Raw genomic sequence first — 13715 nt, forward strand, 5'->3', positions numbered from 1 at the left:
GAAACTAGTGAGAGCTTGAGTGTTCCATTGTTTTCTTTCTCAAAATGGTTAATGCCAGAAGGAGAGAAAAACACAAGGATTGTCTCCAGTTTCCTTGTCACCTTCAGTGGGTGAAGAGTCCACATCTCCCAGCAGTGACTATAACACCACTGCTATGGTCTGGGATATTGTTTGCTCATCAAGTTTTACAGGAATGAAGCTGAGACAGCCTGGGGAGACACAGGTGTGGAACAGTTCTGGGCACCCTCAGAACACATGATGCCTGAGCTTGCTGGTGGGCTGCAGCACCTTGAACTGCTGCACATTAATCTGAGAACACTAATAAGGGAACACGGCTCCAAATAAATGTTCTGGGGCATTATTTCTTAAGCAACGTCATCTGAGCCTTGAATGGGAAAGGGGGAACACTAGTACTTTAGTTAATGGCAGGAGCTGTTTCAGGATCATCTCATGTTTTTTTTAACCATTCATTTGGGAAATTACATAAAAGTATCATTTTCCACAAATACACTCTTGGCCCTTATTTTCTGGTGTGAGGAAAGGGGTCAAATATGAAGTATATAATCACCTTAGTGATAAGGTGTGCCCCACCATTCCTAGAGTGATTTCCAGTTGCTTCCTCTCTGTGAATGGCCTGTTATTTGGCTCAACATCCTGCCTTTCCCAAGCAAAATGTTACAGAAATAGAAAAATTCCAGCATAAGCTCTCGATTTGGGGAATACGTTCAAATATTTAACTTGAAAAATCCACTCTAGATTTGCCATTGCAAATAAATGAACATCAGACCTGCAGAGTGGTCAAGAAGCAACTCAACTTCTTTCGCATTGCCTTTTCGATGGGCTCCAAAATGAGGCTGAAGAAATTCGATCACTTCTGTTTGAATGGCAGTTTCACAGCAACTAACTTTCACTGCCTTACAGACCCACCTTTAATAACCTCTATGAATAAATGGAAGGTGCTTTATGGCGATCCACCCACGGGCACTTTCTCTGGAGGGCAAAAGGTACAAAGACGTGAGGGCACTCAGCAGTGAGGGGAAGTAGAGTTCAAGCAGAGAGAGATGACATTTTAACAATTCCTCTCTGACCTAAAGAGCTCATGACTCAACTCTGTCTGGTTCTTTTAAGAAAAAATGAAAAATTACACCTACCTGTTGAATATACACATCAGATGGCAGATAATACCATCTCAAGACAAGACAGATATTCTAAAAATCTTCAGTGAACCTGAAGTATAGACTCAGGCACAATGTCTTTATGATGACTCACCAACGACAGGGATGTTGGAGAAAGCTTATCTAACTTAGAGCTTAGCTGAAATGATTACCTTCGAGAAGGGTCTGACACAGAACACGTTGTTTCTCCCAGCATCAATCCATAGGGGATACAGAGGAAACCTGTTGGAGACATTCTCTCCCAGGCCCTCCAGCTTTGTCTAGCCAAGGCATTTACAGCCACATTTGAGGATGAGTGCCACGCTCTGAAGGTACCGAACTGGTAAGGGTACATACAGTGTCACCTGTGTAACATCCTACAAATTCACAAGCTGAGAATGACATGAGTTGCTGAGCTTACCTCTTATCACTTATTTGTATCCTAGTCCAGTAGAGTGGCTTCATGGGACAACTGGGTTCAATGGCTGGTTTCCGAGGACATTGGCTAGAAGGGCCAACCCCAAAGAAGAGTCCAGGAGGGGGTGGGGGGCAAGTCCTGGGGGTGCTGGAGCAGGAGGTGGCCCCTTGCTATCCGGCAGAGTGGGGGTGTTAGGAAGTGGTGGGGGTGGAGGAGGTGGGGGGGGTCCAGCACTCAGAGGCGGAGGAGGTGGCGGAGGTGGTGGAGGTCCAGTATTCGCAGGTGGTGGCGGAGGTGCCGGTGGCAAAGGTCCAAGTCCAGGTGGGAGGGGAGGAGGAGGAGGGATGGCTATGGGTAAGGGTGGTGGAGGAGGGGGAGGTGGTGCCTTCTGCTGACTCGAGGACATGCCTTCCGCAGACTGAAGTGGTACTTGGGTGTCTTTGTTGTCGTTTGGAGGAGAAAGTTGGCTTAAAGAAGAGATATTCAGCTTTTTGGGTATTATTTGGTTACTTCTGGTTGTCTTGCCTTCCCCTTCACAGGGTTTGAGGAAAGTCTCTCTGTCCGTCTGGATGCACACATTTCTGAAGGTCTTTGGAGGGCAGTCATCATTGGTGGAGACACACACATCTCTCATCTCTTCACATCCTCCTTGCCATCGGTGTTCTATCTCGTATTTGAGATTTTCAATGGTTTCCTCCAGTTTTGCTGTTATTACTGCATGCTCACCCCGGATACGAAAGGCTTGGAGTTCAAATTGAGCCTAGAGAGATATCAGTGGGGAAGAAAGTGCATTTATAAAAAACAATGATCAGAAATAAAACATTCAATAGCATCCCCATACCACCATAGCACAAGCCCCTGTAAACACAGGGAAAGACAGAGACATTCTTCTGGGAATCCAACAAAATGAAAATTTCACCTATTGAAGTTTCCAAGGACTTGAACAATGGAAATAAAAAGATAATTTCATCCAATCTGAGCTCATAGGGAACAATAACCATAGATTAAGGCTAAAAGTAAAACTGACATCTAAGAAATTTCACCAGTTTTAATATCAAATGCAAAACAAAACTTTTAACAAAGATTTGAGTAAGAGTTCCCAGGTGGCCTGGTGGATTACGGATCTGGTACTATGGTTCGTGTCACTGCTATGTCATGGGTTTGATCCCTGGCCTGGAAATTTCTGCATGCTGTGGACATGGCAAAAATAAATGAATAAACAAAGATTCAAACATGTTTGACTATATATTTTATTACTATTGGTTTTGGTTTGGAAAGAAGGCCAAAAAAGGTTTGGTGATCCCTTTGGTTTGGAGTTGTTGGAATGTCTTCTCTCTGGGGTTTCCAGGCCAATAAGAAATGAAAGATAAAGTGAGGCACTATGATATATGCACATTTTTTTTTACAAAAGTTTCCATATGTTTAGATTTTTAAGGAGCCTCCATAGTGTTCTTCATACTGGCTGCACCAATTTATATCTCACCAGCAGTATAGGAAGGTTCCTTTTTCTCCACACCTTCTTCAGCATTTTTTTATTTATAGACTAAAAACAGAACTATCATATGATCCCACAACCCCACTCCTGGGCATATATCCCAAGAAAAACATAAATAGAAAAGAAGCATGCACCCAATGTTCATTGCAGCACTATTTACAATAGCCAAGATATGGAAGCAACCTGAACGTCTATGGACAGAGGAATGGATAAAGATGTGGTACATATAAACAATGAAATACTACCCGTCACAAAAAGGGAATGAAACAATGCCATTTGCACCAACATGGATAGAGATTATCATACTAAGTGAAGTAAGTCAGACAGAGTAAGACAAATATCCTACGATATCACTTATGTGTGGAATCTTAAAAAAAGGATACAAATGAACTTATTTACAAAACAGAAACATACTCACGGATTTCAAAAACAAATTTATGGTTTCCAAAGGGAAAGGGTGGGGATGGAGGGATAGATTAGGAATATGGGATTAACATATACATACTACTATATATAAAATAGATAACCAAGAAGGACCTACTGTATAGAACAAGGAACTCTACTCAATATTGTGAAATAACCTGTATGGGAAAAGAATGGATGTATGTATAAGTGAATCATTTTGCTGTATACCTGAAACTAACACAACACTGTAAATCAACTATATTCCAATATAAAATAAAAATTTAATTAAAAAAACTCACAGTTACCAAAGAGGAGAGGGAAGAGAGGGATAAATTAGGAGACTGGGATTAAAATATACACACTTATATATAAAAGAGATAACCAACTAAGACCTACTATACAGCACAGGGAACTCTACTTGACATCTTGTAATAACTTATAATGGAAGAGAATGTTAAAAAAAAGAACATATATTTCTATCTGAATCACTTTATTATACACCTGAAACTAACACATTGTACAACTATATTTCAATACAACTTTTTAAAAAATAAAGTTTCCCTATCAAAATTGCCTATGATCAGTATTCGTGTCTGTTTTATAATCATTCATAATATAGTAGTAAAAAATCTAAATGCATAGAAAATGAGACTATTGAGATTTGCTATTTTCCCCTTCCCCACAGTCAATATTTTAAATTATATTTTATAAGATGCCAGCTTTTTTTTTTTTTTAATACTTCTCTTTTCAGTCAGGTCAATGCCTTGAGTCTATGGTTTTTCACTTATCAGCACAAACTGGCACACTCTTGGTTATCAACTGGTCTATTTTCCAGCATTCAAAGCCATTTAGCCTATTACAGTTAACTGGCAAGCAGTCAAATGTACAATTGTATTAGAGTTTTTCCAAAATCTAATTTAGCAGTAATTAAATTTTTTGGTGAACTTATTTAATATCCATCTTCCCCATGAGATTTATAGATTTCGTAAGAAGAAATCAGGGATGGTATCTGCCTTTAGTTCTATCTTGCAGCAGCTAGAACAGCAAGTACATACCACTGATGAGATGGATGATAAAACCACTGAAGCAGTTATCTTCAGTCACTGTTCCAAGGGCTTGCCTTATAGCTCAAAAAGATTTTCTTCACTGTAATTTGAGCACACAAATAGCTAGAATACCAAAAGTGTATATAATGCAGCTCCATTTTGCACTGAAAAGGTAAAGAAAGGAGCTCCCACTGGGGCTAGGAACCCAACATAGTCTCCATAAGGATGTGGGTTCAATCTCTGGACTTGCTCAGTGCATCAAGGTTCTGTTGTTGCTGCAAGCTGCAGTATAGGTTACAGACGTGGCTCAGATCCAACATTGCTGTGGCTTCAGTGTAGGCTAGCAGCTGTAGCTTGGATTCAACCCCTAGCCTGGGAACTTCCATATGCTGCAGGTGCAGCTGTAAAAAGAAAAGAAAAAAAAATTAAGTTTAAAAAAAAGATTAAAAAACAGAAAAGGTAAAGAAATATTTTCAATGGCCTAGTCAGTCACACAGGAAGATTCTCCATCTCCATCAACTTTTACAAGATTCACTTTTTGCTTCATCAACCCCCAAATAACTGTGGTCAGAAGAACTACAAACAGGTTTTTCTAATGCTGATCTTCTCACATATGGACATGGCAACCTCACTCCAACTCTGAAAAAACTGGTGCGTTCGCAGTCAGTTTCTTTTTTTAAATTTTTGTTTTTATTATAGTTGATTTACAATGTTCTGTCAATTTTTCCTACATAGCAAAGTGACCCAGTCATATATATACGTACATACATATATGTATGTATACACATTCTTTTTCTCACATTATCATGCTCCATCACAAGTGACTAGATATAGTTCCCTGTGCTATACAGCAGGATCTCATTGCTTATCCACTCCAAAGACAATAGCTTGTATCTACTAACCCCAAACTCCCAGGCCATCCCACGCAGGGTCAATTTCTTTATAACACAGAGGGTTAAGCACCTGAGTTCTGGATTCAAAACATCTGGTTCACATCCTGGTTTAGTCACTTGTTAGTTCTATGATCTCAGGCAGGAAATCTGTGTCTTCAGGCCTGAGTTTCCTCAAGTGTTATGTGATGATCACGGTGGACTGTCTCCAGGGCTTCCATGAAGGCAAGATGAACTACTCCCTACAATGCAGCAGGCATTATGCCTGGAGCATTGGTCCTGAATAAATGTTACTGTTAGTTACTATTGATGAAAATAATATTACAGTAGGAGACTCACGGATTTATAATCATTCTTAAAAATTCCCAAATAATGTCACATTTGTGGAGTGATAGGCATAAAAGTAGGAAAACCTTAGCAGTCAGGATGAACGGTGTACCACAAATACAAAAATGTATCCCATCTTTTCTGAGTGCTGTTACCAAATGCCTGCAAGTAATTTCAAGCTTCTTTCAACCATGTGATTAAGATCCCTCTTTATTTCGACATCCTACCCATCGCCCTCCCCTTCCCCTCCCCCACCCACCTCCACCTGAATGCTAGCTCTGCTTCCCACCCTGAATTATTGCCAATGTTTAAATTTCATTTTAGTGACTAGTTGGGTTCTGCCACAGCAAAGTAAATCCTGAAAGTTGTTTCCAACTAACCTTCTTCCAAGAAGGTTAAGAGGTAATATGACGAGCCAATAATTGTCCTCAATCTTCAACATATTAATAATACGAAAAGGTCGCAAAGACATGTTCCACAGAGAAACTTTCCCTTTATCACACTACTGGCCTGTATCTGCAGCAAAGCCCCTAGTCCCTACCTTGTCTGCTTTCCACCTACCAGCCAATGTTGTTCTGATCACTGATGTATACTGATGATGTACTGCTGACTCTGATATATATACATCTATTTGTCATTTTGGTGGCTCTGCAATTCATTTGCTTAGTGCATAAAGCACAAATTTGTTAGGTTATTTAACCTCACTGTAGCTCAATTTTCTCTAAGGAAAATGAGGGTAATGAGAGAATCCACCTCACAGGGCAATGATGAGAAGTAGATGAGTTAATACATGTAAAACAACATACAATATTTGTCTTTCTCTGACTTAACTTCACTTAGTATGATAATCTCTAGGTCCATCCATGTTGCTGCAAATGGCATTATTTCATTCTTTTCCATGGCTGAGTAACATCCTATTGTGTGTATATACATTATACACACACACCCCACATCTTCTTTATCCATTCATCTGTTCATAGACAACTATGTTGCTTCCATATCTTGGCTATTGTAAATAGTACCACAGTGAACATTGGGGTGCATGTACTTTTTCAAATTATGTTTTTTTTTGCAGATATATGCCCAGGAGTGAAATTTTAGGATCATGTAGTAACTTTATTTTTAGGTTTTTAAAGGAACCTCCCATACTGTTCTCCACAGTGGCTGCACCAATTTACATTCCCACCAACAGGGTAGGAGGGTTCCCTTTCTCCTCACTCTCTCCATAACTTATTGTTTGTAGACTTTCTGATCAAGGCCATTCTGCCCCATGTGAGGTGATATCTCACTGTAGTTTTGATTTGCATTTCTCTAACAATTAATGATGTTGAGCATCTTTTCATGTGCCTGTTGCCCAACTGCTTGTCTTTTTTGGAAAAATAGATATTTAGGTCTTCTGCCCAGTTTTTGATTGGGTTGTTTTTTTGCTATTGAGTTGCATAAGTTGTTTGTATATTTTTTCCTCCACTATTTTATGGAAACTCCATGATTTTAGTGTTAACATTTGATCAGCACTTTTCAGTGATTTTTGCCCTCTTAGCAGCATTGTTAAAGCTGACTGCTCCCCTGCCTTGCAATCCTCTCTGCTTCCCTAAACTTCTGGTGCACTCTCTCCACCCACCCCCATTTTCATCCTATTTCTTGGTGCTCTCCAGTCAATCTGTGGACTCTTCTTCTATCCATCCCTTAAATGTTGTTTGCACAGACACATTCCTTACCATGTTATCCTTCTCCTACTATGCAATCTCTCTGGGTCATCTTGTGTACTCATAGGGTAAATGACACTCATGGACTACATACTGTAACTTCCAAACTGGTGTCTTAAAACCATTATTCCAACTATCCTCTGGGACTGGTCTACCTGCGTATTTAATCAGCCACCTCAGATTCAATGTGTCTGAAAATGAACTCACGATTGCCAAATCTCTATTTGCTCCTCCTCTGAAATCTTCTTTGTAATTAACAGCAGCATCATCTTCCCAACCATCATATCCAGAAGCCTGGATAACACTCTGGATCCCTTATTCTCCCACATTCCCAACATATTACTTCACAAGTCTCATTCATTTCTCTGATTCACTCCTTTTCTTTCATCCCCTTACAAGCCAAAATTACAGATAAGGCTGGATCAAGGGGAAATAATGCTTTTAAACCCTTTTGACTCTCTTTTTAGTCTCTCTACTTTCACAATGAAGATGGTGCTTGTACATGAGGGACAAAACAATTCAGTAAGTGAAAATAAACGGAAGCTTTGTATTTTTTTGGCTGTACCCATGGCATGTGAACTTTTCCAAGTAAGGGACTGAACCCACACCACAGCAGCCACCTGAGCTACAACAATGACAACACCAGGTCCTCAACCTGCTGAGCCACCAGGGAACTCCCATTCATTTTTAGATAAACATTCCTTAAGACATATGAAACATAATGAGTTTCCCTCTCCTCAACCCTCCATGCTAAAAATCTGCTGTTTTACTGCCTTTACTCCATCGTATCATTTGAAAGGAGACAGGTCTAAGGTTTGACATCTTTCCAGTTCTCCCCAAGTTTTACCTTCAGACTTCATACAAATTTTATTTATCTTCCTTTACTTAGAAATTGATTGCAAATTGCTTTTATTTTAAATCACATCCTCTTCCCACTTGTGAATCTATCCATCTCCCTCTAAGTAAGATGCAAATTTACAATCTTTAAGAGAGCACTACCAATTAAACCACTCTGTTCCAATCATCCCTTTCCTCGATTGACACTGTTATTGTCTATTTAACATATTGGTTCTTGGCCTGCTCCCCATTACAAACACATAGAGAGCTTTATAACAAATATTGGTGGAGTTCCTATCATGGTGCAGTGGAAATGAATGCAACTAGTAATCATGAGGTTGCAGGTTTGATCCCTGGCCTTGCTCAGTGGATTAAGGATCCAGCGTTGCTGTGAGCTATGGTGTAGGCTGCAGACGAGGCTCAGATCTGGCATTGCTGTGGCTGTGGCGTAGTCTGGCAGCTATATCTCCCATTAGATCCCTAGCCTGGGAACCTCCATATGCCTCGGGTGTAGTCCTAAAAAGACAAGAGACAAAAATATATATATATATACTGGTGAGTTGGATTATCTTAAAAGATAATCACTCAATCGGTCCAAGATGGTACCATTACACTGGTATCCATAAAGCTCCCCAACAGATTCCAATAGGCAGCCAGCACTGAAACCAAGAGTAATTATATCAGAATTAGAAAGTTTTTTTGTTTTTGTTTTTGTTTTTTTTTGTCTTTTTAGGGCCACATTCATAGCATATGAAAGTATGGAAAGTTTTGAGGCTAGGGGTTGAATAGGAGCTGCAGCTGCTGGCCTACATCATCTACATCATTCCACAGCCACAGTAACGTGGGATCTGAGCTGCAACTGTGACCTACACCACATCTCATGGCAATGGCAACGCCAGATCCTCAACCCACTGAGCAAGGCCAGGGATGGAACCTTCACGCTCATGGATTCTAGTTGGGTTTATTACTGCTGAGCCACAAGAACTCCTATTTTTAATCTTTATTCTGTTCCAAGCTTGGCTGAGATAGTATGGCACCACAATATTGGTGGATTTTTTTTTTTTTTTGACAATGACCTTTAAGTGGGGTTTTTCCAGAATTTCCAAAGGAACATGAGTTTTTTGAAAAAAAAACTTGCTAATTCTGATATATCCCTATTAGGGAAATATCACTTCATTACCCACATTGAGAATAGTTATTTCATACAGCAGATAAGCCTAAATTCTTTCCATGATACCCACGGCTCTTCAAAACCTGTCCTCTGCTTACTTTTCCAGATCCTTCTCTATACTTTTCCTATGTTATACCAGTATAGGCTCAAACATCCCATCAACTCCCACATCTTTAAGCTTTTGCACATGCTGTTTCCTCTATGCAAAGCCCCCCTTTTTTTCCATCTTCACCTAGTGAAAGCCCCAAAGGAAAATTCACTCCAGTGCAACTGAACCTTCTGACTTAAGCTTTTCTTGATTCTTCTTGACAAAAGTTTTCCTTTGACTTTGTTGCCAAAGAACTCCCTAGATTCACATTGTGTTATAGTCATTTATGTTCATCTTCTTTGCAAATCCAGAAGCTCCAGGCATTTGGGGACCCTGCCTTATTCATGTTTGGACTTCCAGAACACTGCACACTGCTTGGCTAGCCAGTGACCCAGAAATGCTTTTTGAGTTGAATTATTTCTTTAGCTTTAAATAGTAAGACTTCCCTGTGCCTCTGTATTACCCACCCAACTAGACTTGAAGCTCCAAGAAAATTTAAAAGGAGAGAGACATGTGGTCCCCTTCCTCTCTGATAGTCCCGTGCACAGCATAAACTGTGCAATTTCACTACTGTTATTAATTCAGACAGGATATCTAGATAATTTTTTTAAGTGTGGTTATTTCTAAAAGTTAATGTTGATCCTATTTAATTTTAACAATTCAAAATATTTAGTGTAGATAAGTATTCTCTCCACAGTAAGCGTAAAGGCTGTTCCCATAAGTATAGTAAGCCATGCAGTGGAACTGAACCATATTTGGGATTCTAATCCAATTAGGAATTGGGCTCTAGGCGACTCCTGCAGCCTCCTCAGGGGCTGGCCCTCCCTTCCCCTACCAGATCCTCATTATTTTTTAATATCCTCCACATTACCCCTGCTCAGAGATATCATTGAAGGAACACACTGTCCGGAAACCCAAGTAATAGAGGGAGACTTTGCTTGTCTGGCCCCCACAAATATGCCTGCCAAGAAGAAGATAGAAAAATGCCTACTGATGAAAGACATCATGGCGGTGCCAAGCACTGCAGAAAAATCACCCATTAGCATTTGGTTGTTACGAACTTTCTCTCCCAGTGGTGTTGCCAGGGCCAGTTAAAATTCAGGTTGTCTACTGTACAGCTTGAGGAAAGTCAGCCTTTTCCAGGGATTCTTCCAAATTCTAAATTCTTAGGTTGGGGAAAGCAAGACAATTCCAGAGACTGCACAGAAGCACAGTGAAACTTCACCACTTCAGCAAAGTTCTAAAATGCTAATAATTTCCACACCCAAGATGTTACTGTATCCCTTTCTCTCCAATTTCATCGAATACAGAGAGCTCTGGCCATTAAAGTTTCATAAGGACTCAAAGCATAGTATCACCTAAGCCACATAAAGACAGTGCCAGCTTCTCATTATGAACGCAAATCAACACAAAGACTCACTAAGGTACTCTGAAACACACCCGTGGTTCAGTATGCAGTTTAGATAAAGTTGGGCATGACGTCTGATATGTGATAGTTATTACAAGGATTCTAGAATATACTTCAAAAACCTGCACACAGAATTATGGACAGTTATGCAAGGAAATATGGGAAGTAAAACAGAAAAATCTTTGAAATCTGAACTTGAGGGTCTTACCTGGGAAACAAAACCAAACCTGATTGCAGCCAGAGTGTTTTTGTGAAATAAAATCATTACTCATGGGGGATTCTAGTAATGTTTTATTTCTAAGTTATTAATATTGCTAAATTTAGTGTAAGTCACAGAATGAATATACACACCTTGGGATATCCATGGAAATGACTTTCAGACTTTATTTTTCCAAAACGTAATTCAAAACCTAATGAGCAAGCCTAAAACCGCATATTTTGAGGCAGTGAGCCAACATACTAATTCCTTCTCTATTAAGAGAGAGGACTTGGAATTTTATGTTGTATTATTATCACTATCGAAGCTACAGCTAGTCCAGTGAGGTATGTACAACCCCCCAGAGTACACATGCACTAAGAAGCAACAGATGGGAAACCCTGGTCTTTAATTCTGTGACAAACTGAGGTTCTTCAAATAATCCCAGTAATCACTTTACTATTCCTTTCTCAATTCACTCATTGTCTCTAAAGAGTGACCCACCCTACGGACCAAACCCATCTGTCCAACAGTATCATTACAGAAACAGTGAAGCAGATTACCCATCTTTGCCTCACATACTCCCAACTTTGCCAACTTTGTATTTTGTTTGTTTGTTTTTTTTAATTGAAAACGGGTAGGAAATGAAAAAACAGCATTAGGTCATAGATAGCATCATCAAACAGCAGGTGAGGAGGGGCTAGCTATTGAGTTCTCTCTGCTATTAAAAGTAAAAGTGGGGAGTTACCATTACAGCTCAGCAGGCTCCAGACCCAAATGGTGTCCATGAGGATGCAGGTTCAATCCCCTCTCAGTGCACTGAGGATCCAACATTGCCACAAGCTGCGGTGTAGATCGAAGATGTGCTTTGGACCTGGCATTGCTGTGGCTGTGACGTAGGCCAGCAGCTGCAGTTCCAATTCAGCCCCTAGCATGGGAACTTCCATATGCCATGGGTGCAGCCATTAAAAAAAAGAAAAAGGTAAAAGTGAAATGTGTGCCTAAGACTCAAGGATTACTGATTAGGAAAATAGTCTCCACATCATTACCACTGTCATATAGAAAGCTCCCTGCTAGCAAGAAGAGGCTTAGAGGCATGGTTGTGCTAAACTTCCTAGTTACTCTTCAAAATATGAACTAGACAGACATTGAACAAGTCTTCACTTTATCAAAATGCTTTTTTTTTTTTTAATTGAAAAGGGGTAGGAAATGAAAAAACAGCATTAGAGACACTGGTCTCTCCACCATCTAATATTCAAACAAGCTTTAATGAGCAACTACAAGGCACCCATACATATATATACTTTGTATACACTCTTGGGAATGTATGTAAAGAAACAGTTTATACGTTGAGAGGCTTGTATTCTAGCTGAGAAGAGCTATTTGTGAGGTTGTTTCTCATTTTCAGGACAGCTGAGCTGGTGTAAATTTTAAAATCTTATTCATACATGACTTTTTCATTGACGGAAAAGAAAACCCAGGGCCATACAGGCCGATTTGTCCAGCAACAATATCCGTGGTTGTCTGTGTTGCTTGCATTACCTAGTAACGAGCCACTCCAGGCCCACTCATAACTAACCTCCTCAAATCTATTTTCATGAGTAAGCAAGGAGGTATTTGGCTTTCTACCTTAATATTTGAACAAATGACCAATGATGTGTGCCTAGGCCACAACCACCCTCTCCTGGCCACTTCTAGTCTCCCCAGGGGATTAGTCATTTGATAAATCTGCCATTGAATGGGTTTTAAATTATAGGTTAATCGGCAGGGAAAACAAACAAGAAGGTTTACGTGTTTTTCATTAAGATCTGGGCCCTGGCCTAGGAAGCCTCCTTTGGAGGAAGCTGGGAAGAGAGATGGCTTAAATTTACAAAAATTGCTCACCCCAGCCAAAAGGCACACTCATTATACAAGACATAAGTTGAGATGCCAGAAAAGGGCTCACAAAATTGAGTATAATCTTCATTTCTCTAAGTAATGGACCCAAGGAGAAATATTTTCTGCTCCAATTGGAGAGGCTAGGTCACGTTAATGGAAAAAACCACTAAAATAGTAATCAGAGTGACTGGATTCAGTTCAGCATTAAGACTGCTGTATGACCTTTGCTTCCTATCTCTGGCTATTTTCTTCATTTGTAAAACAAACAAGTCAGAAGAAGATCAGGAGGCTTACAAACTAGGTTTCTAGGGATCCATGGAGGTATTTTAGCAGTTCTGCAAACACTTGTGTTATTTTAAAAGGATATTTAACTTTAAAAACAACAGATTTTTTAAAAAAACACATATGGTCACACCAAAACCTACATACTTGTTTTTTTTGTTTGTTTTTTGGCCACACCCACAGCATATGGAAGTTCCTGGGTCAGGGACTGAATCTGAGTCACAGCCACAGTTGAGGCTATGCCAGATCTTTAACCCACCACATCAGCCGAGGATCAAACTCATACCACTAGAGACAACACCAGATCCTTGACTTGTGCCACAGCAGGAACTCCGAAACCTATATATTTAGATACCACCAGCACACACAGGCCTAAGGTGTACTTTGTTTTTTGGGTTGGTTTGTTTTTTAGTC

The 13715-nt window shown here is 39.9% G+C and overlaps 1 protein-coding gene across 1 annotated transcript in view; it reads right to left on the minus strand.

The window, feature by feature from the left end:
• FMN1 (formin 1) overlaps window positions 1-13715 on the minus strand; it is a 467180-nt gene that overhangs the window by 223524 nt on the left and 229941 nt on the right. The window contains 2 exon segments of the mRNA XM_021098316.1: window positions 1576-1705; window positions 1708-2332. Of these exon segments, the coding sequence (XP_020953975.1) occupies window positions 1576-1705; window positions 1708-2332 (755 nt within the window).

Source organism: Sus scrofa, chromosome 1 (genome assembly GCF_000003025.6).
Source record: "Sus scrofa isolate TJ Tabasco breed Duroc chromosome 1, Sscrofa11.1, whole genome shotgun sequence".
In the NCBI taxonomy this organism is placed as follows: Eukaryota; Metazoa; Chordata; class Mammalia; order Artiodactyla; family Suidae; genus Sus; species Sus scrofa.